The 13,767-nt window shown below is 47.1% G+C and overlaps 1 protein-coding gene across 1 annotated transcript; it reads right to left on the reverse strand.

Annotated features, from left to right (window-relative positions):
• Window positions 1–615: 615 nt before the first annotated feature.
• Kazald1 (Kazal type serine peptidase inhibitor domain 1) lies at window positions 616–5,009 on the reverse strand. The gene is made up of 6 exons (XM_048439138.3): window positions 4,773–5,009; window positions 4,159–4,280; window positions 3,212–3,758; window positions 1,983–2,143; window positions 1,753–1,900; window positions 616–1,576 (listed from the first exon to the last, which is right to left on the reverse strand). Exons 3-6 carry the CDS (start codon window positions 3,738–3,740, stop codon window positions 1,482–1,484), a joined length of 933 nt encoding a protein of 310 aa, XP_048295095.1. The 5' UTR covers window positions 3,741–3,758; window positions 4,159–4,280; window positions 4,773–5,009; the 3' UTR covers window positions 616–1,481.
• Window positions 5,010–13,767: the final 8,758 nt, after the last annotated feature.

Consider the following 13,767-nt stretch of genomic DNA (forward strand, 5'->3'; position numbering starts at 1 on the left):
GATTCGGGCTTGGGCGGAGACCCAGCCAGCCCGTGTTCTGCAGGTGGGTGAGAGGGGACAAGCAAGCCACAGGGGCACCTTGGAGCCCCCATAGAGCAAAGAACAAGCTACGGTGGACTCTGGGACCCAGACCCAGGTCCCTTTTGGCAGGATGGAACGGGCGTTCTTGAGAACACACAGCAAGAGGCCCCCCACCACCGGCTCGACCCAGTCTCTTCCACTCTCCAATTTCCTTGCAGTTCGCTGCAAGTGCTCCGCCCAAGCAACAGAGTACGATTACTGGGGACCATCGTGAGAATCGGCAAAGACATTTGAAGATACAGTGCAAACTTGACCAAGGGTAGCCGGGGCCCCGAGAATGGGGTTCCAGGCCACGCCCCTCCCAGGGGGCTCAGCGGCCTGAGTTGGGTTCCACAAAGCAAACGCAGACACTGAGCCAAGAGCCGTCCCTCCCCGCGGTGGCGCCAGCTCCGGGCGGAACCCAGGCGCGTAGGAGGTCGTTGCTTTCCACACACCACATCTTGGCTTGATGACTAACTCCAACCTATCCTTAGGCAATTTCATAACCCCCCCCCCCCCCAGTGTCCCCAGGCTAGGTACAGAGAATAGGAGAGATTTAGGCCAAAGAGCGCTTTTGTTAAGGACCTCAAATCAGATAAGACAGGTCACAAATGGGACAGTTAGAAATAGGGTTACTATGACTTTGGGTTCAACTGGGAAATGGGAAGGGAGCAGAGGAAGGGTGTGGCTAACACGGGTTCCCCAACCATTCAGTTTAAGCATTCCTACTGGGGTTCCACTCACATAGACCTGGTTCCCTACTCCTCCTGGAGACAAGAATAAGGACTAGGAAACAGGTAACCTATTCCTACACCAACGGGGACTAGGGGTGGGATTTGTGGGGGACAGGGATAACTTCCACCCTCCCTCCAACCAGAGGCTCTAGCTCCCGCATTTGAGAACGGGAGAGGGCAGTATAGGCCTGAGTTCAAGCCTTCCCTCATAGAACAGGCCTGTGTTTAGGGTTTGCAATCACTACAAGCCAGAATCCTGTTGAAGTAGGGGACCACTCAGCGCGTCTGGTCTCCATTTGCACATCTGTAAGAACTGTTTGCAGCAGTGTGGCTCGGTTTGTCTGGTTTTTTTTTTTTTTTTATATTGGTGCCCACTGTGTCTAGTCAGTGCTGGGTGGGCTTTGTCCACTAGAGTGGCACAAGACAAGAAGCCGGCCTAGCCTTCCCGCTGCACTGAGCTAAATCAGTTCTACTGTGCTCACGCAGAAAGGACTATGGTTACTAAGTGCCCTAGGTGGGAAGTTTCTGGGAGATGAGTTCTGAGGAAAGGGAAACTGAGGCTACAATGAGCGTTAATCAGTCCATGAAAGGACCCTGCTCGCCCTGTCCTGTCTTCTCCGTGGCTTCTCCACAGCAGGGGTAGCTACTATATGCACACACCCACGTCCACAGATCAGAGAGCTGGACCTAGTAGTAGTCCCCCAGCTCTTCATTGTCTGCCTCTTCCTCGGGAGCCAACTTCATTGATTGCAGCTGGGAGAATCCTGTGGCGTTCAGCTGGTCTGCAAACATATGAGAAAGATGAGAAGGGACCCTGGTGATGCAAACACATCGGTGTGGGAAGGCTTTGCTCGCTGGGCACAGCATTCGCATGCAGATTGTTCCTTCCACAAAGTCAAGGGTCCTAAAACACCCCATCCTCCCGGTGTCCAGAGCTCAGAGCTCAGGGGTCCCTTACCTGGTGTGAGCACTGTCAGGGTAGCAGAGGCTTCGACTTGGCCCAGGGCATTGCGGGCAAGGCAGCGGTAGGTGCCCTCATCACTAGGACGTAAAGCCTGAATCTGTAGCCAGCCGGTCACCTCAAATTTCTGAGGTCCACCCCTAAACTGGAACCAGATGTGTTTCAGCAAGGTCATTTGGGGAAGCCTTAGGTTTTCCAGGAGTACGCCCCCTGCTCCCTGCTCCTACCTGTACAGAGATATGGGGGTCATCCCCTGGCAGCTGGATGTCCAAGCCATCTTTCCTCCACTCAATAGAGGCCATGGGATAGGCAAACACCTCACAGCCAAAGATGACATCCTGTCCAGTCACATTCCAAATATTGTGGGGCTGCGACACGATCTGGGGTTCTGGAGCAGGGAAGGGAAGGGCGAGGCTTGAGAACAGGAAGTTGTATCCAGCTCAGCAAGAACACAATTTACAAATTCATGCGGCTATGTTTAGGGCAGAACACAACTCATGCTGAGGTCAACACACATCTGCAAAGAAAACATGCCATAAGACATGACAGAGACAAATATAGGGGCAGATACACACGAGAGTACACAAAAGCAGGTACAGAGACGCACAGGTACACAAAGCAGTGTGTATATTGCACAAACATGCCTTCAGACCCATAGCTTAGCTGAGCAATCGCACACTGTCCTAGGCTGCTCCCCTGTCCTCATTCCACCCTGGGGCCCCTTTCCTGCGGGCTCTGTAACCAACACCGCTCTCCCTCCTTCCCCTTTTTCTAACCGGGCCCAGTTCCCAAAGGCCTGAAGTGCAGCCACATTCCAAATGTCGTGAGAACGTGACACGGTCTGGGCTCCGAGCAGGCGGAGGTGGGACTAGTGCCGAGGCAGGGAACCTGAAACCACCTGGCTGCACCGGGGAAACTGCTGGGACCCCCAGGTGGCACGTTTGTTTTCCCTGCTACTCCAGCCCAACAAGATTTGGTTAGGTAGAGGCTGAGGAAGTGAGAGCCGCCAAAGAAAACCTCAGCCTTGAACATCCCCCAAGCCCAAGCCCAAGGATGAGGGGCGAGAGAAGCAAGAAGCCCTCTTCCTTTCACTAATCCCTAAATGCAAGAGAAAAGGGGTAGGCGGGGCCTTGGGTTAATAGGCTGCGTCTCACAGGAATCCCTCTCCAGCAGACTGGGCAAAATCTTCGGCGGGGGGGAGGGGGGGAGTCTTTTCATTTCTAACCCAGCTATTGGCTATGTGCCTTTTCCCTCCGAGATCGGTCCCTGCCAGTCTGGATAGGGTTCTCAGTAGCTCATTACATCAAACCTGCAACAGATCTCGACCTGCGTTTTAGTTGGCAGCCTTTGAGGCTCTAGGGCTCTCTCATCTTTTCACTCTGCTGACCAAAGCTGTCGGGGATCGGTGACTTTAGGAAGTGCGAGTCCTGGTACAAAGAGCCCTGGGTTTGCGTACCGGATTCGCAGGGCCCTGGATGCACCACAGTGAGGTTAGCATCAGGCCGAGCGCGGGCGGCCTCCTGCAGGCGGCAGATCTGCGCGTAGGTGCGGCCGTCGGAACCACAGAGTGGGCGCTGCGAGCGACAGACACACAGTGGCTCCGGCACCTCTCCTCGGCTCAGGTCACCGCCCGCGTCCAGCAGGCACTCGAGCTGCTCGCCACAGCGCCCGTAGAAGTTGGCGCTCGGGTCCAGATCGCAGAGCTGGCCCTCCAGGTTGGCGCATTCCCAGCAGCAGCCGCACGCATCCTGCACCCGGCCTGCTAGGCAGCCCCGTGGCGCAGCGCACTCTTCCGGCCGGCAGGGAGCACAGCCCTCGCCCTCGGCTAGTAACCGCAGCCAGCCTCGCCGCAAGTAATCAGTGCCTGTGGACCGCCTCGCGCTATTGGGGAGCGGGGTCCACAGCACCAGCAGTAACAGTAGCAGGGGCAGCGCCAGGGTTGGTGCAGCATGGTTAGCTGGAAGCCCTGTGAGCATTCGGGGCATCAGCGCGTAGGTGGCACCCTGCCAGGAGAGGGAAGCCAGGTCCGGAGGTCAGAAATAAAGCCAATTCGGAAAGACCAGCCTCGTACAAAAGCTTATTTCTAACATTGCCGCTTCCTCTGCTATCTTGGAGCCAACCAGAAGCCCCACCAAAGAGGCCTGGTTACTCCCTGGAAATTGATTGACCTGGTTTTGGGGGATAGAGAGTGAAGGCAGAGAGAAGGGGTAATAAAGCTTAGGATATGGTCCCTAACACGCACGAATGTTTACACACATGCACAAACACGCACACATGCGCGCACACACAAGAACCATCTCCATAAAACACCCAACTTTGATGCACCATTACCCGAGGTGTATAAAACTACACATGAAGTAAGTCCAGGTTGAGTGATGATGATGTGGGAGTCCAGTGACTCACCTTGTGCCTTCGTAACAGCTGTGATTTCGATTTCCAATCCGAAAGAACCGACAGGGGAACGGAAAGAGATGCACGCACGGCCAGCCAGACCCGCTAACCACCTCTGCTTTCTTCGGGAATCTCTGGCAGCCACAGACTAAGATTCAAAGAGAAGCTCCTCCGCCCCCTCTCCCCGCCCCTAGAATACCCGCCTTCTTCCCAGGTTCTGAGACTGACAGTTTTAGCCAGGCGCCTACAGGGACCCTACCTGTGCTTTTTACTTCCACCCTAGCCCAAAGTCACAGTGAGCGCACAGAGCAGCCGCAACCGGACACCGAAGCTGGGAAAGCAAGGGTGTGAGAGCTAGGGACGAAGAGTAGGGGTGGGAATGGCAGAAGAGCTCAAACTGTTGGCTGAACCCCTAGGTCCTGTCTCATCTGATTTAGTTCCTGTGAGCGGCTAACAGCTGCATGCATAATGGGAAGAAGGAAGGGGTTCTGTTGCTAAGAAATTTTACGTTGATGTTTGGGTGCCTCTGGAGGGCAGACCCAGGGCTGGCTTCCTCCGGGACAGTGTGCCCACCCAGTTTCTCCACCGGGGCGCAGCTATAAGCGTTTCCATCTGCCATCCCACACCTGGTCACCTCCCTCCCACTTTAGGGCAGATGCTTGGACCCGCGAGGAGCACTGTGATTAGAGGCCGGAACTGGCTAGCGGCCGCAGAGAGGCCGACGGGCGACTCCTGGTAGGGCGTCTCTCAGGGTCCGGATTACAGGTTGCAAATTTGAGGCTCGCAGGGCCAGAAGCGTTCAGCCTGAAGACGGCCACCAACGCCACGGTGGCACTTTGGGCTGGGGACAGGAAGCGGAGCATCCCCGGAGGCCCGCCCACCACCCTGAGAAAGGCAGGCTCCGCCCCTGCCGGCCCCCAAACATCTTCCAGAAGTCGCACTCCACGGGGGGCGGGGGAGAATAAAACCTAGTTTGGGGCAAGAGAGGGGCGGGACTTGTCTAGGCCCCGCCCAGGATGCGGCACAAGCTCCGACTGCGCGTGCGCACGGGCCCCGCGGCGCCCAGTGGCTATTGCGGACTGAAGTTGCTCTCTCGCCCATGTGAGCTCGACCAAGCCCTCCGAAAAGGACCGTTCCGTCCGCACAGATGTTGCTCCTGGCCAGAGGGTTTCTGACGAAGGTGGACGAGAACTGTACGCTGACAGTCCCAAACTCCGAGGAGACGGGAAGCCAGTGTCACGCGAGGTTTCGGAACAGTCGCGAGAATCGGAACGTGAAACTAGGCGTGCTGAAGGAAAAGCCCGCGGGTTTTAAGCCCGAAAGGAACGGGAACAGGCAGATGTTGACGGTAGTTCTAGGCAGTCCCTTGGCGGAAGGGAACCAAGGACTGCAGAGTGTTCTGGAAGAGGCGCGAGGAGAGCTTGCCTAGTGGAGTGATGGGCGCACTCTCGAGGTCCCTAGCCGTGACTGACAGCACACCTTGGGGCGGCTATCGTCTCCCGAGGTAGAGGGGGAGTAGTCCAGCAGATGTAACTGAACCGTGAGCTTCCAGCGCCAGAAGCCACTTTCAAACTCGCCAGCCTCAGGGTCCTAGGCGTTCCTTCCACCTCATCGTTACCGGTTTGTGTTAATCTTGGCTACACATTGTGCTTCTAGTAGAAACCACGCCTAACTCACCATTGTGGTTTAGGACTCTCTACCCGCCGCGGCTGGCTCTAAGTAAGTTCTGGTGCATTAAAAGTGGAAGACTCCCCGACTCTGAAAGATGACTTTTACCTGAATTTCCAGCCACTAATGAGAGGCTAGGGATTAAATCGACGGAGGACGAGCGCCCTCTGGTGGGCTTGCAGCAGCTGGGACTAATGACAGTGCATACTATTTACACTAGGGATCCACTGTAACTTTGAAAAACTTATTACTGTAACTTTTGCGTTGCTGACGAGTAAACCGGGAGCCTTTTATATGTTACGTCAGAACTATGTCTCTGAACTGCAGTTCCAACCCTGTAATAATATTTTAGAATGGATTTGTTCGCATAAAACAATTTGAAAGCCTAGCTAGTTGCATTCCCATATGCTCATCATCGGACACTTTACCTATTGCGTCCCTTTTAAAACACGTTAAACAACAGCGGTGTGCATTAGAAGTAGTAAAAGAATTTACATCGCTTATACTTTAAAAGGTTGACTTGGTTTGACCAGCTTCCTATTGTTGGGCCAAAGGAAAGTATTTCTAGTTCATTCGGTGCAGTCATTACCAGGCACGCATACGCACGAGGGAGGCAAGATTCAGATGAACTCCTGATGGTTAACTTTTTCTAAAAGTTACTATGGTTTTGTTATGAAAAATCCTAAGACGCTCCATATGTGTATGAAGTGGGTGTATGTGTGTATGAGAGCAGGCACATGCGTGCATACACCTGTTTGGAGCGCAGGATAATTTTGAAGACTCAGATCATCTCCTTCCATCTTGAAGTCATCAGACCTGCATAGCAAGCGTCCTCACCTGCTCAACCATCTTGCTGTTCCCTAATCTTTTTTTCTACATTCATTTATTTATTTGTGTTTATGCTCAAGTGCATGGGTGCACACTCTGTGTACAAGCATGGAGGTCAGAGAGACGACCTGCGCAAGTGTTCTCTTCCACCTTGTGAGCTCTAGGAACTGAATTCTAGGAACTGAATGGTAGCACATGCCTTAATCCCAGAACGCAGGAGGATCAGTTCAAGATCATCTTTGGCTGCACAGGGAGTTTGAGGTCAGCTGGGCTACACAATACCCTGTCTCCAAAAACAACAGGACAAGCTCTTGGGACTACTGGGGAGCACTCACTTTATGGCCTCTACCTCATGAAGTTAGCTTTGGTACATTTATTGAAACATAGTGGAACATCATTTTGAGGAGGAACAGATGGTCTACACTGACAGAATGGACACAGATGAACTGTGCTTCTTATGAATATCAGAATCAATTAAGTCAGAAAGACTCAAGATAGGTAATTAAGATGAAATGCTTTGTATTGACCTACTATGACAAATAGGTGCCCTCATTAAAGTAGAAAATAAGATTAAGATAAGTATATAGATCCTGACCACAACTGTATAAAGATGTATCATAAATATCAGTAAATACCCTGAGAGAATTTGGAATGAGGTTGAGTGTAATGCTCACTATCTTTTATTTTGTAAAATTATTTTTATAATGAAAGAGAAGAGGCCAGTCTCCCATACTACCCAAAAACATGAATAGAGACTCTTTTAGGTAAGTTAGAATATTGAAATAAATATAGAAAATTGAGTCAGCCAGATAGGAAGATGAATATTGTAATGTAGCTACAAGTAACATTACAAAATGGACGTAGTATGGCCAGGAACTGACTTCTGTAACACCTATGCACGCAGGCAAGCTGGATGGGTTTTAAGACATCTAGACAAACAGCAGGCCAGTGGTTTCTTTGGTTCATCCTTCTTCCTCCATCTCAGGACAGTTTCTTTCTGTCACCCACAGCCTACCCCTAATATCTCCTCTTCTGCTTTTGACCACCGGATGGCCAATTTCTTTAAGAATAAAGTTGTGAGGAATACTTAAAGTAGTCTACATTTATTTAAAATTTTAGTTATTATGTGTAAATGCAGATGCACACACGCTGCTGCGAGTAAGTGGAGGAGGCCAAAGAACAAGCTTTGGGAGCAGGTTTTCTTTCTCCTGCCATCAGGTGTGGGGACTGAACTCAGCTTGCCAGGCTTTACAGCAAGGGCTTTACCCACCGAGCCATCTCACCAGCTGCCTTGCTGCGTTTGTTGTTCTGGCTCCCTCTGCTCTTTAGACAGGGTCTCACTATTAGTCCTGGGTGACCTGGAACTTACTATGTAGAGCAGGCTGGCTTCAAGCTCACGGACAACAACAACTCATTCCTTAATGCACTGTTTATGTCACTTCCCCTTTCAACTTCCCCTCTCCCCCACTGTGCTGAAACATAACTAAGACAATCCCTAGACTAGGGATATAACTAGAGCCCTTGCCTTGAATAGTACTGAAAATTAAATTCTCAGAGGCAGTCCCTTATAGTGGTATATTATTTGTGTTTTAGTAAATAAAACTTGCCTAAAGTTCAGAGGACTAAGCAGCCGTACTAGTCAGCCATAGAGGCCAGGGGGTGGTGGCACACACTTTTAATCCCAGAACTTGGGGACAGAGGCAGATGAATCTCTGTTGAGTTCAAGACCACTGTTGGCTACATATGATTGAATCTGTCTAAAAGAGAAACAGAGCTCACACAAAGGTGATCCTAGCACTTGGAATCACATGCTTTTAATCCCAGCATTAGGGAAAGTGAAGACAGGAGCAATATGGCTGGAAGGAGAGAGGAATATAAAGAGAAGAGACAGGAACTCAGTGGGATGTAGCGTTTGAGGATTCGTGGAGATAGGATCTGGCCCCTTCAGTTTGAAGACTTGGTAGAGGTAAAAGGTCTCTGGTGGTTGGTTGCTTTACTTTTCTGATCTTCAGGTAGAACCCCAATATCTGTCTCTGGGTTTTTATTATTCATGTTACATCAAGCCAGGCGGTGGTGGAGCACACCTTTAATCCCAGCACGCGGGAGGCAGAGGCAGGCAGATCTCTGTGAGTTCGAGGCCAGCCTAGTCTACAAGAGCTAGTTTCAGGACAGGCTCCAAAGCTATAAAGAAACCCTGTCTTGAAAAACCTTTAAAAAAAAAGAAAAGAAAAGAAAAGTCACCAATTATTCGGGTTGCACAAGAATAGGGCACAACAGCTGCTGATCTTCCAAAGACACCAACAGTCTTTTTTTTAATTTTTTTTATGATTTATTTATTTTTATTTCATGTGCATTGGTATGAAGGTGTCAGATCCCCTGGAACTGGATCTTCAGACAGTTGTGAGCTGCCATGTGGGTGCTGAGAATTGAACCCGGGTCCTCTGGAAGAGCAGTCAGTGCTCTTAACCACTGAGCCATTTCTCCAGCCCCCAACAGCCTTATCTTTAAAATGGTTGACAGACAAACCTGTTTGGGTTAAGGAATGACTTTTAACAACAGAGAAACTGCAGGCTTTAGAACAGCTGGTACAGAAGCAACTAAATGCTCAACATATTTAAGAATCAACCAACCCTTGGAATTCTCCTGTATTTGTTGTTAAAAAGAAATCTGGGAAATGGAGAATGGTAATAGATGTAAGAGTTGTTAATAAGGTGATCCAGCCAATGGGCCCTCTCCAGTCTGGAATTTCTCTGTCTTCTCTAAAGCCTAAAGATGGCCTCTTAGAGTTACTGATTTAAAAGATTGTTTCTTCACTATACCTTTACAAGAAGACAGAGAAAAATTTGTCTTCACAGTGCCCACTTATAATAATTCTCAGCCTGCTAAAAGATATCAATGGAAGATTCTCCCAGAGGGCATGTTAAATAGCCCCAGCCTGTGCCAATATTTTGTAATTCAGCCATTGGGAAATGATAAGTAAGCAATTCCATGAATCTATAGTTTACAATTACATGGATGGCATTTTACTATCTGATTCAAATGTAGATAACTTTAGAAAGAATAAAGAAGTGAAGAGAATTTTGTCTTGTTGAGGATTACATATTGATCCTAAAAAAAAACAAAGAGAAGATTCTATTAATTATTTAGGCTGTAAAATAGGCTTACAAAACATTAGAACCCAAAAGTAAAAATTAAGAGAGATCATTGCAGATTCTTAATGACTTCCAACGGTTGCTAGGAGACATTTCCCATCTATGGCACACTATTGGGATAAAACTTGATGACCTGATTAATCTAAACAAAATCTTAGATGGTGATAAGAATTTAAATAGTTCCAGGAAATTATCAGCTGAATCTGAGAGAGAATTGGTTTTGATTGAAAAGAAATTACAGAAGGCACATGTGGATCATGTGGATCTGGATCTTAACTGCATTCTGGACATATTACCCTCCAAATAGTCCCCTATGGGAATTTTAATACATAGAGAAGATATTATTTTAGAATGGATCTTTTTACTACATAAACAGAGTAAAAAATTAAAAGTTTATGTGGAAAATGTCTCCGAATTAAGTCTAAAAAGAAAACTGAGACTTCATCAATTAGCAGGAATAGACCTAGAAGAAATTATAGTACCTTTTAATAATGACAAAATTGACAAACTATGGGAAGAAAGTGAATTCTGGCAAAGAGCTCAGAGTAATTTTTTGTGAGAGATTATATCCCAAAGCAAGAGAATTCAACTTAATCAGAGAACCAACTGGCTCTTTTCTCACATTACACGTGACTCACCAATAACTGGATCCCCTACATTCTATACTGATACAAATAAATCGGGAAAGGAAGGTACAAATCAGAAAACTTAAGTAAAGTGGAACAAAGCTCTTAGGAGTCTGTCCAAAAGTCAGAATTATATGCTATTTTCATGGTACTAAGGGATTTTAAAGAATCTTTCAACATAGTTACCAATTCACAATATGCAGAAAGAGTTGTTTTGCATATTGAAATCACAGAATTTGTACCAGGTGATACACAATTGACTTTATTATTTATTCAGTCACAAAATACAATCAGGAATAGGAATCATCCTGTGTATATAACACACATCTGATCCCATATGGGTCTGCCAGGTCCTCTAGCACATGGTAATGCAGAAATCAATCAATTGTTGATTGGAAATATACTGAAGTCTTCAGAATTTCATAAAAACAACATGTCAATAGCAAAAGTTTTTAGTAAAAAAAAGACTTTTCGATCATGTGACAAGCCAAGAAAATTATAAGAAAATGTCCTACCTGTTCTTTATACAACCAAACAGCACTACCTTCAAGAAGTGACCCAAAGGGTACTCGAAGGAATGAAATCTGACAGATGGATGTGTTCCATTTTATAGAACTTAGAAAGCTAAAATATATACACCACACCACTGATACCTATTCAGGTTTTCAATGGGAAACTGCTTCGAGTTCAGAAAAGACTGTTCAGTATTCACACATTTGCTAGAAGTTATGGCCATCATGGGTATACCTGCACAAATAAAGACAGACAATACTCCAGCATATATCTCTAAGAAAATGAAACAATTTTTTATAATATAAAGTATATTACAGGTATACCACATAATTCTACTGGGCAGACAGTTATAGAAAGATCAAATCAAACTCTAAAGGATATATTAAATAAACAGAAATGGATGATAAATACCCTCCAAAAAATAGATTGCATAATGCCTTATTAACTTTGAATTTTCTAAAAGCTAATGAGAAAGAAACAACACCTACAGAGAGACATTGATAGTTGAAAAAAACCTATGGAATTAAATCAGACTATATACTTTAAAGATGTACTGATCTTAGAATGGAAACCAGGACATGTGTTACAAGAGGGAGGGGGTTTTGTTTTTGTTTCCACAGAAGAAGAAAAGCTATGGATATTATCAAAATTGATAAAGATTTGATTTGAAAAAGAGATATCTCTTAATTAGGAGAGATGGTCATTCATCAAACAGCATGCCCATTTAATCTAAACTAACCTATAAAATTAACATGCTTTTCATTTGACCAGATATAACTTGTCAGAAGAGAATCTCCCCAAAATTAGGGCTGAGGAAGTTTTGTTTCAGTCTGTTCATGCTGCGGGAATATCTTTCGCTGCTTCAGCCAATAGTCGCTGAAGCACGAGCCCACGGTGCCATGGGAGTGCCTTCCACTCCGTCAGCCAATAGCCACTGAAATACCAGCCCACTGGGGCGTGGTATATTTCTCTTTTAAAAAGAGCCACAGAGCTTGGCTCGGCCCTCTTGGTTCCGGCGCTTGGTCCCAGCTCCTGCTCCCGGCTCCTGTTCCAGCAACTAGGCTCCCTTCCTGACAGTTTATGGTGTATGTAAGTTTACCCCCCAAAATAAATAACCCCTTAAAACATAACTGGTGTGGGATTGATTCGCCGTTATTTGGTGCCCAGCGTTTGGTTTAAGAACCACCCCACCCCACCCCCACCCCCAGCTCGGCCTCTGGCTTGGCTACCTGCCGCCAGCTCGGCTTGGCCAGCTCGGCTTGGTACGAGCCCTCCCTCAGCCATAACCTCCACGCCTCCCAGGATACACAGGTCCGGACAGTCTCTGGCGGCCTACTTTGCCCTGTTCTGCACGGATTTTTAAATTTTTCCTTGCAATGTGAGTCAAAGAGCTCACAGTGCAAGCTCCCTTTGAAGTTCCAGCAAGCTGTTTGAAACCCCTGCCATCCGCCATAACTGACTGGGAGTGCTGCAAGCAGCTTGACCCTTAATCCCAGCACAGGGACACGGGACCCAAAGCACTAGGCCTCTTTAGCAACAGCGCAGTGGCTGTGTCACAACCCTCTGCATCGGGTTGAACAGAGCGGCAGGGCAGGAGAGCCCAGCCGGGGTAGGCCAGGCTGCCTTGTTTATTGGCCACTATAAGCTCTCTGACCTTTTGTGATCTGTGAATTTAACCTCTGGAGTTGAGTGTACATATTCTAGAGTTTACTTCCTGAATCAACGCCATTGCCATGTGGATTCAGGTGAGCCCCACCTCCTACTGGCAGGCAACGGTCATTACAGGTAAGATTTTTCTTTTCGGTTGAAAATAAATACATACATACATACATACATACATACATACATACAAGTACAATTTCTTTTGATTGAAAATGTCAGAAAATATTACTATCCAAAAGTTCAATGGTTTTTTTAATTGCGCTATGGAGGATATTCTGAAGGATGTCTCTGATATTCCTCTTACTTTGTTATTCCTGGGATCTGTTGCTTTTCTGGTGTTTGGCTATTTTATAAGAAAGATACAGTCCTTACAGACTGAATCTACAATGCTGAGGGCAGAGATTAAAACCTTAAGAACAATTCAGACTGATACCAACCTCCTCAAAAAAGAGTTTGGAGATTTCAAGGAGGAAACTAGATCAGAGTTTGAAGTTTTCAAGCAGGAGACTAGATCAGAGTTTGGAGTTTTCAAGCAGGAGACTAGATCAGAGTTTGGAGTTCTCAAGGAGGAGACTAGATCTTTGTCTGATATGACTCGGTCGACTGACCAAAATATCAACAAGGTACAGTCTGATATTGCTTCTTTAGAAGGGAGCTTCACTGATCTGGAGGAGGGGACAACCAAAATGACTCGTAACCTCCAGTCCATGACTGTAAGTGCTGAAACATTAGCTGAGAGGATTATAACCACTGAATGTGAAAATCGGACTTTATCAAAAGGGTATGATAGATTACTTGACAGGATTTCCATACAAGAAGGCACAGTACATGCCATGAGGATTATGTCCAAGGAGGATATGGTATCTCTAATGGACAAGCTCCATGCCTTAGAATTATCAATGAAGGCGATTGTGTCCAAGGAGGAAATAGTGTCTCTGATGGACAAGCTCCATGCCTTAGAATCGTTAATGAAGGCTTTGGAGCATAATACTGGACAGGAGATTCAGGACTTACAGAAGGCAATGGTGAGCAGATTTACTAAGATTGAGGAAATCATAGACTCTGATGAACAGGAGCAAAAGGTAGAAAGGCAACATTCACCTCAAAAAACTCTCAGTCTACATAGAGTTATACCTGCCTTTCCAGTAATAACATCAGAAAAGATAACCGGC

This window comes from Myodes glareolus, chromosome 7 (assembly GCF_982192425.1).
Source record: "Myodes glareolus chromosome 7, mMyoGla1.1, whole genome shotgun sequence".
In the NCBI taxonomy this organism is placed as follows: Eukaryota; Metazoa; Chordata; class Mammalia; order Rodentia; family Cricetidae; genus Myodes; species Myodes glareolus.

What these genes read in the sequence shown, in the direction of transcription:
- Kazald1 (XM_048439138.3), bottom strand. Translation starts at nt 3,740, where the DNA reads ATGCCCCGAATGCTCACAGGGCTTCCAGCTAACCATGCTGCACCAACC. An exon ending in TCCAGGGCCCTGCGAATCCG is followed by an intron (nt 2,144 to 3,211) that starts GTACGCAAACCC and finishes TCCCTGCTCCAG; the next exon opens with AACCCCAGATCGTGTCGCAG. An exon ending in ACCCCCATATCTCTGTACAG is followed by an intron (nt 1,901 to 1,982) that starts GTAGGAGCAGGG and finishes ATCTGGTTCCAG; the next exon opens with TTTAGGGGTGGACCTCAGAA.